General features: G+C 40.1%; 1 protein-coding gene across 16 annotated transcripts in view; it reads right to left on the bottom strand.

The window, feature by feature from the left end:
• Nucleotides 1-1,581: 1,581 nt before the first annotated feature.
• ADCYAP1R1 (ADCYAP receptor type I) overlaps nt 1,582-10,447 on the bottom strand; it is a 137,042-nt gene continuing 128,176 nt past the window's right edge. For 9 of the 16 annotated variants that reach the window (XM_015281074.4, XM_040679805.2, XM_040679804.2 and 6 more), the window contains one exon: nt 1,625-9,212. In XM_015281074.4, coding sequence (XP_015136560.1) covers nt 9,003-9,212 — 210 coding nt within the window. In that variant the 3' untranslated portion in view covers nt 1,625-9,002. Of the gene's footprint in view, nt 9,213-10,447 lie in introns of all 16 variants that reach the window. The other 7 variants (XM_046920894.1, XM_040679810.2, XM_015281077.4 and 4 more) reach the window with 3 other exon arrangements.

The following is a 10,447-nucleotide window of genomic DNA, read 5'->3' as shown; positions in this document are numbered from 1 at the left end:
AAAGCAGCGGGGTCCTAGGGGTTTTGGGGGGAGTTTTCTTGTCTGTTTTGGCATGGACTTGCATGCTACAAGGTAACACCCATCAGAAATCCAACTGGGAAAAAGCTCTGCTTGCCAGGCGGGTGGTTTGGGGTTGACATCCTTAAGTCCATGATTTGTGGCATTGAGGGTTGTGGTCAGCGGGCATGGTGGGGATGGGCTGATGGTTGGACTAGATGATATTAGAGATCTTTTCCAGCCTTGATGATTCCATGATCATTAAGTGTATTAGCTGGGAAAAGATGTCTTCCTCTAATTGCCTGGCATCTTTGATACAGTTTAACTCTTTGGATATTATTTTTAAATCACCTTGCAAATTGCATGAACAGCTGGGAAGATTAAAAGCAACAGTTTCAGCTATTTCTCTTGGGGTTCTAACAGAGACAGATTGATGAGGCGACTGAAACTTCTCACCAAGAGCAGATTTTGAACTCTTACAGTGTCAGTGTCAGCATTTTTTTTATTTTTTTTTCTCTGAAAGCCTGACTGTGTGTACTCCTCATGCAGGCAGCTTGCCTGCTCTGGCAACACTGAGCTTCCCTAGGGTTGCATTCCCAAGCCTACATAATCCTGAACCTTCAGAGCAGTGCAGAGAAACAGCAGAAGGTATCTAAAAAACAAACAAAAATCAAATAAACAAATAAATCCAGGAAAACAAAGGAAAACAAAATGCTTGAAAAACATCTGATTATTGCCAGCACAAAATCCAAATGGAGGAACTGGAGTCAGTAACTGATCATACTAGCACATCATACTAGGCACATCATACTAGGGTATTTATGATCTCATCCTGGGATCAGAGTCAGCCAAGACATTGTAAAAGTGGGATTTTTGGAGTGGACATTGCTGAAGTGTACCATTTAAACATGTTTAGTATAAACTGAGTACATGAGATAGGATGAGAGGGAATGGCCTCAAGTTGTACCAGGGGAGGTTCAAGTTGGACGTTAGGAAAAACTTCACCAACAGAGTGTCAGGATGAGGAATGGTCTGCCCAGGGAGGTGGTGAATTCACCATTCCTGGAGGTGTTTAAGGACCATGGAGATGTGGCACTGAAGGGCATGTCAGTGGGCAGTATTAGTAGTAGGTGGACAGTTGGACTGGATGATCTTCAAGGTCTTTTCTAACCTTAGTGATTCTATGATTCTATAGGGATAGATACGTCTTACTGAACGCTGATGTTGTCAATGCCTCTGAGCTATTCTCCACTTAAAATCAGTGGGTACCTGATTGATACAATCTCTGTTTTTCTTTTCCTGCTTTGACCCCTTAGAAATAATACACAGGCCCCAGAAGACCTGTGGATTACGTTTTAGAACCAGAGATTATTAGGTATAACAGATAATGTGTTGCATTCATTTTTTGGCCATATTAGACTATATCCATCCTTGATATTTACATAGTAAGTTACACATCCTCCCAGCACAACTAATTTATGGTGAAGGAGAAACATGCATGGACCACCAATAGTGAAGATTTCATGACTGGTTACTCCAGGACTGACTTTACCAGGCAGAATCCAGACCACCCTTCTCCATGAGTTCCAAAAAGTTCTCTTTGATGTAATTTTATATCAGAATGGACTTATACAAAATGATAATACATTTATTGTGTCATCTACAGCAGTTTACATGTTAAAAACAATTTCTCAGAACACACAAAAAAAAATGCTAGAAACCAGCAATTGATAAATGTGTTTCCACCTTGTAACAAAGCTGAATAACCCCAGATCCCATTACCAGTTAAACCAGTTTTGACCCCCAAAAAGATAAGTATTAGACCCAACAGGCCAGTACATTTGTACCTTGACATAGTCAAAAGCCAAAATACAACTTTCCATATGATAAGATCTCAGAGCTATGGGATGTTTTGTTGCCACTAAATTGACAAAAAGAAGGGGATAAGAATGAACACGCTAAGTATTTGTTTTTACAGAATATATTGGTATACAAAGGCCTCTTCAGACTCTTCTGCAAGGACAAAGTCCAAAGGAAAAGGCATATTCTGGAAGCCTAAGTCATTTCAGACACCGAAGAGTGTCACACGATGTCATATCACACAGTAATTCTTCACGTGGATGAATTCCCCAGAAGAAAGCCAATGGGAATTTGCGATATTAATCATAAGAAAGGATCACAAGGTTCAAAACATTGTTTAAGCTCTGCTGGTGAGTTTCCATACACAAAGTACAATGTGTATTTAGCCAAATGTAGTTTTTTACTACAGATATGCATGGAATTTGCCATCAGATCATCATTAACTATTATCTCACACTCCGTATCTTCTCAACATTACTCTAAATACAACTCTGAACAGCCTGCAAGTGCCCAACTCCTAAAAAGGGTAAAACGCTATCTTTTTTTCACTGCATGTGTACTATATGCCATTATTTTTTTTTCTGGGCACAGAAATGCATATTACATGACCAAAATCAGACAGAGAGCAAATGATCTTATATACTCTAATTTCTATGGAAGTTTGTTCATAGGATCAAACCTCAAGACTGGAAAAGAAAGTCTTAGTAACTTGAAATCACGTAGTCAAAGTGGGGAGAAGTTCAATTTGTTGAACAACAGTAGGATTTAATACTCCCTGTGATTAGAGATGACTAACAGTAGTCATGCTCTCCTTGCCAGCTCTTCTCCACCACTGTTTTTGACAGTATATTTCAAATGGGAGGGACTGAGGAGTTCATCATAGACTGAATGGTGCTATATGCAGAAAGCTGAGAAACTCAATACAGTCCTGTGGACTTGTGCAAGGAAAACAGCTCATAATAACTCACCATCAGCTTTCTGCAGGTTTCCAATCTCTTCTTTTTTGTCTGTGGGAGCCTTTAAATAATCACAGGTAAGACAAAGGTCCTTCAGAAACCTTACAAACTTCTATTGCTATATATAACATATGAATTTATATTCCTTAATGATCCTCCACTGACACTTCATTAACAGTCTATAGACTCTGAAATCTCCACTGACAGACAACTACTGCCATAAGCAATTATCTCTGAAACACTATTGAGAAATAATTTAAACCAACAGGCTTGATGAGTTCCTGAGCAGTCTGATCTAGAGGTTGGCAACCCTCTCCACAGCAGGGGGGTTGCAATCAGATGACTTTTGAGGTCCCTTCCAACCCACGCCATTCTGTGATCCTATGACTTCATGTGAAATAAAGCTGTTCATATTTAAGGGAGGGTGAAATGAACTGGAGGCAAAACTAGTTTGAAGAAGAGAAAAAGCAAGCCATGAGTTATTTCAATTTGGAAATTAGAAAAATGCTTCTCACTGCCAGTTTTACAATAACTTTCCAGTGAGTGTGGAAGGTGAGAAAAATAAAATGGTTACTGAATTTTAAAAGGGAAGGTTGATACAGTGCCAAAAAGAGAAAGATGTGGACGTGCAGCTGGCCAACAGTTTACCACAAGCCAGCAATGTGCCCTGGTGGCCAAGAAGGCCAATGGTACCCTGGTTGACCAATGGTTGACCAACAGTTGACGAAACATTGACCAGTGGTTGACCAGTGGTTGATCGTGACTATGCAGTGTGCCCTGGTGGCCAAGAAGGTCCATGGTTCCCAGGCTGCATTATACAGAGCATGGCCAGCAGGGCAAGGAAGGTGATTCTCCCCTCTGCTCTGCTTGAGGAGGCCATATCTGGAGCACTGCACCCAGTGCTGGGCTCCCCAGTTCCAGGTGGACTGGGAACTGTTGGAGAGAGGCCAGTGAAGGGCTGCAAAGATGGTGGGGGCCTGGAGCATCTCCTGTTGGGGCTAGGCTGATAGCCCTGGCGCTGTGCACCTAGAGAAGGTTGAGAGGGATCTGATCAGTTCTGATCAGTATCTGAAGGGTGGGGATCAAATGGATGGGACCAGGCTCTTTTCAGCGCTGCCCAGTGATTGAACAAAGAGCAATGGGCATAAACTGGAACACAGGAAATTCCATACGAATGTGAGGAAAAACTTTACTGTGAGGGTGTCAGAGCACTGGCACAGGCTGCCCAGAGAGGTGGTGAAGTCTCCTTCTCAGGAGATATTCAAGACCCGTCTGGACACCAATCCATGCAACTTCCTTAAGGGAACTGCTTTATGGAGGGTTGGACTAGAAGATCTCCAGAGGTCCCTTCCAACCCCTACAATTCGGTGATTCTCTAACAATCTATACTGGCCAAAATATAATCGCTCCAGCTGGCATGAATGTATCTGGAAACAGAAAGTGGCCTGAAAAAAAATCTGTTCAACTCATTTCCCTGGGCTCTGAAGCACTTTGAAATCCATTTCTCTATCACCAATATATCAGTTATCATATTAATTGGTAAAAACTCTGCTGGATCTTGGGCAAAAAAGTCAATTCACAAAGGCTGATGATCCATACCCCTCTTGTTACTTCTGAAGAGGACTGAGAACCCAGTTGTGCTCTGAGCAGGAGTTTAAGGAGCTGCTCTACACCCCTATCTGGAAGTTTTTTCCTACTTGCCATTGATGGTGGAGAAAGTCCAAGGAGAATTCATTTTTACAGGTGTAATCTCAAATCATCAGCCCAGTCACTTCCTGCCCACTTCTGTCATATAGTAAGTAGAACTAAGTATGCTGTTGCCACACTTGTTTTGTTTCTATGATGAACAGCTGCTGAAAAGGAGGAGCTGGACACCAAGTACAAGTGAATTTAACTGCTTGCATCTTTCTCCCTTCTCCCACCACCACATTTTAACACCTGGTTTTCAGATACAAGTACTTACATAAAAGCAGAGTAAATTGGGTATATTTCTTGTATGAAATAAAAACACCAACAACTGAACACATACAGATGAAGGCAGAAAGAGCTGAGGTCACCAGGCAACGAGGAAACAAGCCTTTTGAAACACACATCTTGGTTTTCATTTTGGGATGTTAATTTTTCTGTCATATCAGCACTCCACATCAAAAAGTCAATAATCAAACAGTAAATACTCACAAAAGATGCAGTACAGTAGGCTTTTGAACAGTTACAAAAATGAAGTAAATTAGACTAGAAATACATTATGGACATGGTAGAAAAAATGGCTCAAGGAGCACTGCACACTTTTGTTTCTCTTTTAATTACATACTGTTAATAACATATGCCTTTCTAGCTCCAAAATATATTTCACAGTGGAAATCAAACAAAGCACTGTTACACTCAATCGATATTTACAGACACTTAGAAGCAAACCACTTTTGGGTTTCTTCCATTCTGGAATGAAGAGACACGGCAGCCACTGTGAGGGTTGGCTGCACACGTCCAACATTTCAGCTTACATTCAACATAAAAGTTTCTGAGAGAGCAATTTGTGCGATGGCATCAGAACCTGGTTTAGATAACTCTGTACACCTGAAGCGTGATCTTTCCAGTAACAATGAAGAAGTCAGACTGACTAAGGGGAACAAGGCCAGGCTGGATGTGGCTCCTGGCAGCCTGGTCTACTGGTTGGCAACCCTGTCCATGGCAGGGGGGTTGAAACTAGATGACCTCTGAGGTCCTTTCCAACCCAGGCCATTCTTTGATTCTATGAACAGCTTTTGCAAGCATTTCAATACTTCGAATAAAAAGAAATCATAATAGAAGGGGTTGTTTGTATAATATAGTATATATTAGAAATGTAGAGATACATCAGTTCTTCTCATAAATTCAGTGCTGGTGAAAGGTACCAAAGACTTCAATTTGTCCAATGAATGGTAAACACAAGGATTGCAATGGCAGAAATTTCCTTCTCCACTGCCCTCCAACTCGCCTTGCTCCAGAGCATTAGCTCTGTAAGGGACAAGTCTAAGTCTTCGGGACTATTCAGTCCTTGGCCTCTCTTGCTGAGAATACAAAAACAATAATAACAGCAGTAATACTGTCCTGAAGCCATACTCCAAGCCAAATTGAAGTGGCTTTGTCCTAACACTAGCAGTGTTTTTCTATACTGATTCTAACATAGCTGAGGACCCGGTCTCCATTGTGCGTGACCGAAAGGTGGTTTTGGTGTTGTGGACACATGCCCATAAGGCACTGGACTGAGATCCACCAACTCAAATTTCAGAGCACTGCAGAATGGGAAATAAACCAGCAGAATCTAAAAGGAAGCTCAGAGAAAGCTTCAAACAAATAAAATAATATAAAACAAAGTAAGATAAAACTCAAAATGAAAATTATAAAATGCACATTCTTGCTATGGACTGAAACATGGAAAAATTCTCCAACCGGAGACAGTTATTTAATTTCTTTTCTTCCCCCCCAAAGTTTTGAATTTATTAATGCTTGAAAATTAGCCAACAGCTATTCATGCAAAATATACTTTTAGGATTTTTGTTTTTTTTTTTTAATAATACACTCACAGTACTGTCAATATAAGTCCTTGTGAAAGGCCATACTGCAGAAAATACAAAACTAAATATTATCTGCTCGTCTAATACTACATAATTCATTTCCCAAGTCCCAAGTATTCATTTCTCTGATAGATCTGACTTAGTTATTCTCTCCCACTTCAATGTCCTTCTGGCACGCAAAGAGTTTCCTGGAGAACTCTGTCACATTGCTTCTAGCAGAATCTAACGAGACGAGAAACTCTGATCTATCAGTTAAAATACTTCAGAGATTTTTTGCACATGGTCTGGAAGAGGAGGAAAGATTCTGCTCTCAGAGCAGCAAGACTTGCAGAAAAGGTATTTGTACCACCTAACTCCCATCCAAGTGTAAGTAAAGTGATTTTTTTTTTTTTTTGCTGGTCCTCCGTGCCAGGGTAGATTTCATCTGACTGGAACATAAGCATCTTAAAAGAGTATGATCCTGTACTGATGTGAAGTCAATCTCAACATTTCTGCCTGTTTCAAATTATTTTTACATTCATTTACTCTGCTACAAGCAAGAGCAGAGTATGTCCCATAAAGCACTATGTAAGAGTTAAGTATTATAATTAATACTTCTTTTGCAACTTTCTGGCCCTTTTTTTCCTTTTAAAAAAATAAGGAAACTATTGTTATTCTTAAAAACCTGTACTTAAAATGACATTAAAACTTCTTTTTTACCCAAACTAAGAAAAAACAGAGAAATTAAAAGTTCAGCTCATAGAAACATTCTGAACCATTCTCTTTTCTTATTTTTTTTTTCCATGATCAGGCTCCAAAGAACAAGCCTGAATTTTAAATTTCCTGGCTACTATTAGTTCGAGTTCATACCTTCACATTTAAAATATCGTTTTCATTTTTTTAAATATATGCACACATATACATACACACACATATATATATTTAGATATATATATGTATATCAGTTCATTAATCCAAAATGAAGAGAGAGCTAGTACGGTTATCAAAGCCTTTATGAGCTGTATAAAGACTTGTTAAGAATTGACATCACTGACATTTGACTGAAGTAGATGTGCACCAGTTGTGGCTTTAACTACAAGGCAAAGTTGGAACGAACGTTTTAGGTTTTCAAAGAGAAACAGTAAGAACATCAATGTTTAAACAAATGAATTATCCAAAGAGAGGGGAAAATGCCAGATGTGGGAAGTCATCCAAAGGCTTCATCCTTTCTTTCCATAGCATCTTATTGTTCAGTTCGATTGCTCAGCAAAAGCAGTCTTTTACCTTCCAAGATGATCGCGCCAGATGCCTCTTGTGCCTCTTGCAGAGGAGAACCAGGACACGCAGAAGTCAACCAGGTTGCAAAGGCACCACACCGCGTGACAATACTACATAAAAACATGCTGTGTTTGGACATGGATGCAAAAGGTTCACGGTTATCTGGAGGGAAACACTGTCTTGGAACTGACTTTTGTTCTTAAGGTGGGAAGGAGGGGTTATTTTTATTATTCAAACAATTCAGTCAACCCATCAATCAACTCTCAGTCAACCACTGCCAAAAATATAGATATATCTCAACTACATGGCCCTTTTAGAAAACTCACAGCTTAGCTAGAACATAAAGCATTCTCAGAAGCATCCCTGGATATGGAAAAAGTCAGCTGATCCCATTGGTCTTGCCTGGAGCTCCCCCATTGGCTGATGACAGCTGTACAGCTTTACATTGGCACAGCAGTTCCTTTAAGCCCACTGGGCACGTCTGACTGAATCCAACCACGAAAGTTAACGTTCTGTGTGTTCTTCATGAATGGGCTGGTATGATTAACTCAAGCATGTTAGCTCCATCCTAAGACTCAAAAAAGAAACACTGCGGAAATTCACATGCCAAAAGTCAGGTGATGGGCGGAGATATGTTCAACTAGGAAAAAAAGAATGCAAATACAGAACTAAATGAAAATCAGTTTGAAAAATAACCATTATGTCCATTCACGGATTAGGATCAGTTTGGCAACCGAAGATCAAAACTGCACAGCAATCACTTGTTACTTTTGACTGACAACAGATTACTTGCAGATGCTCTGAAATGTAAATCACTGAGCAAGTGGGCTTGGCCTGTTTTTATCTTTTAAATATTTTTCCATTAATGGCATTGAGTACAGTTGTGTATTTACAGTGATTGTTAAAAAGATATATATATACACTTCCTTCACTTTTTTTCACCTCTACAAACATCAAGAATGTTCTGGAGGTAAGGAAAGGGAAAGGGGAAGGGGAAGGGGAAGGGGAAGGGGAAGGGGAAGAAAAGGAAAAAGGAAAGGGAAAGGGGGAAGGGAAATGGGGAAGGTAAAAGAAGGGAAGGGAAGGGAAGGGAAGGGAAGGGAAGGGAAGGGAAGGGAAGGGAAGGGAAGGGAAGGGAAGGGAAGGGAAGGGAAGGGAAGGGAAGGGAAGGGAAGGGAAGGGAAGGGAAGGGAAGGGAAGGGAAGGGAAGGGAAGGGAAGGGAAGGGAAGGGAAGGGAAGGGAAGGGAAGGGAAGGGAAGGGAAGGGAAGGGAAGGGAAGGGAAGGAAGCCTACACCACCACCAAAATGATGTTTATTTTTTTTGTTTTCTTTTTAAAGTGATGGTTTTTGGTTTGCTTGTTGATTGATTTGTTTTCCTTAGCTGCTCATGTCGCTAGATTCTCCGCATTTATGCTGGACATCCGAATCTGAGAGCTGCTCTTGCTCAGAATGGAGAGTTGTGTCCCCCCGTTCACTCCGCTGCTCGCTAGAGAAGGATGACGATGTTTGAAATCCACAGCAAAATACCGGTTGACTTTCCAGCTCCTCCATTTTCTCTTTATTTCTGATTGCACCTTTAGGGAGAAACTTCAAAAGGTCATTTTTTATGTACTTAGCCGCTCGAGGACATGCTGACAAGTTATCAAGTTCAGAAAAAGAATAAGAAAAAAAAAAAAAAAACGAGCAATTTTGAAGGCTCTTATTAAACTCCTTACTTCAGAGAAACCTACAGTGATTTCTGCATGTCTGAATGTCGTGGGGAAAAGCATGTCGTGGGGAAAGCAGCCTGGGTTCTGAGTCTCTGACTTCAGATAAGTTGGCATCAGCCCATAGGTGCTGAGAAGATGTGCTCGATACTAACCCAAATATGGTTTTGGAGTCAGCTCTCTGGAAAAAAATATCCCATTTTCATCAGTGGCCAGTGGCAAACATGTAATAAAGAGCCAAAGATGATGGACAGCAATCAAATAACCTTTCCACAAAGGACTCTCACCTGCAGTTAATGGATACATGTCTACTGAAAACTTTGCCTGCTGTGTTCAGCTCACCTCTAAGTAGACAACAGCTCTTGAGTCCATGTACATCTATGCAACACTCCTTTCCCTGGAGCTTTTTTTTCACAGGCACAATAAATCACGCACAGTAAAGTAATTTGTGTTCAGAAGTCCAGTTAGAAAATTAATAAAAATAAAAATTAAAATTAATAAACACTTTGATAATTTTTCTGCTTTTCATTTATCACTGATTTCCTGGTGAACTTTCTAGGTGAATACAATGTGTACATCAGTACAGAAGATAATAAGGTCTTCACATAAGAAAGATCGTACTGGCTGGCACCAGTATTTACTCATTTGGTTACTCATTTCCAACAGTATCCTGTAGCATATTTAGGAAGGAAATAACGTAAGAACTGACAAATGTGGAGATATCCTCCTAACATTTTTTTCCAGCCTTCAGTGAACTTGTGTATCAAAAGTTATTTTTCCCTTTAGCAGAAATTGCTAGATTTTTGTAGACTAATACAGTTGTTATAATGAGCATAGTCCAATACGCTGTACAAGTGCTTTAACAGTACGGGCACTAACTGCAGGGAGAAAAAATCCAACTGGAAAACTTATGTTCTCCTTCTAGTACTTCAAATTTTCTTTTTTTTGTTGTTGTTGTTATTGTATAGATAGGAATAGATAAGATAGAGTATGGAAGTATCTATCTGGGTTAGTTTGGTTAAGTACCACTTCCCCAAACCAAACCAAACCAACAAAAAAGAATAAACCACAGTGGTTACAAGAACATCGACACACCATGCAGAATCTTTGAAATGT

The sequence above is a fragment of the Gallus gallus genome, chromosome 2, assembly GCF_016699485.2.
Source record: "Gallus gallus isolate bGalGal1 chromosome 2, bGalGal1.mat.broiler.GRCg7b, whole genome shotgun sequence".
Taxonomy (NCBI): domain Eukaryota; kingdom Metazoa; phylum Chordata; class Aves; order Galliformes; family Phasianidae; genus Gallus; species Gallus gallus.
The sequence above is the reverse complement of the archived record's forward strand: the minus strand, read 5'-3'. Positions and strand labels throughout refer to the sequence as shown.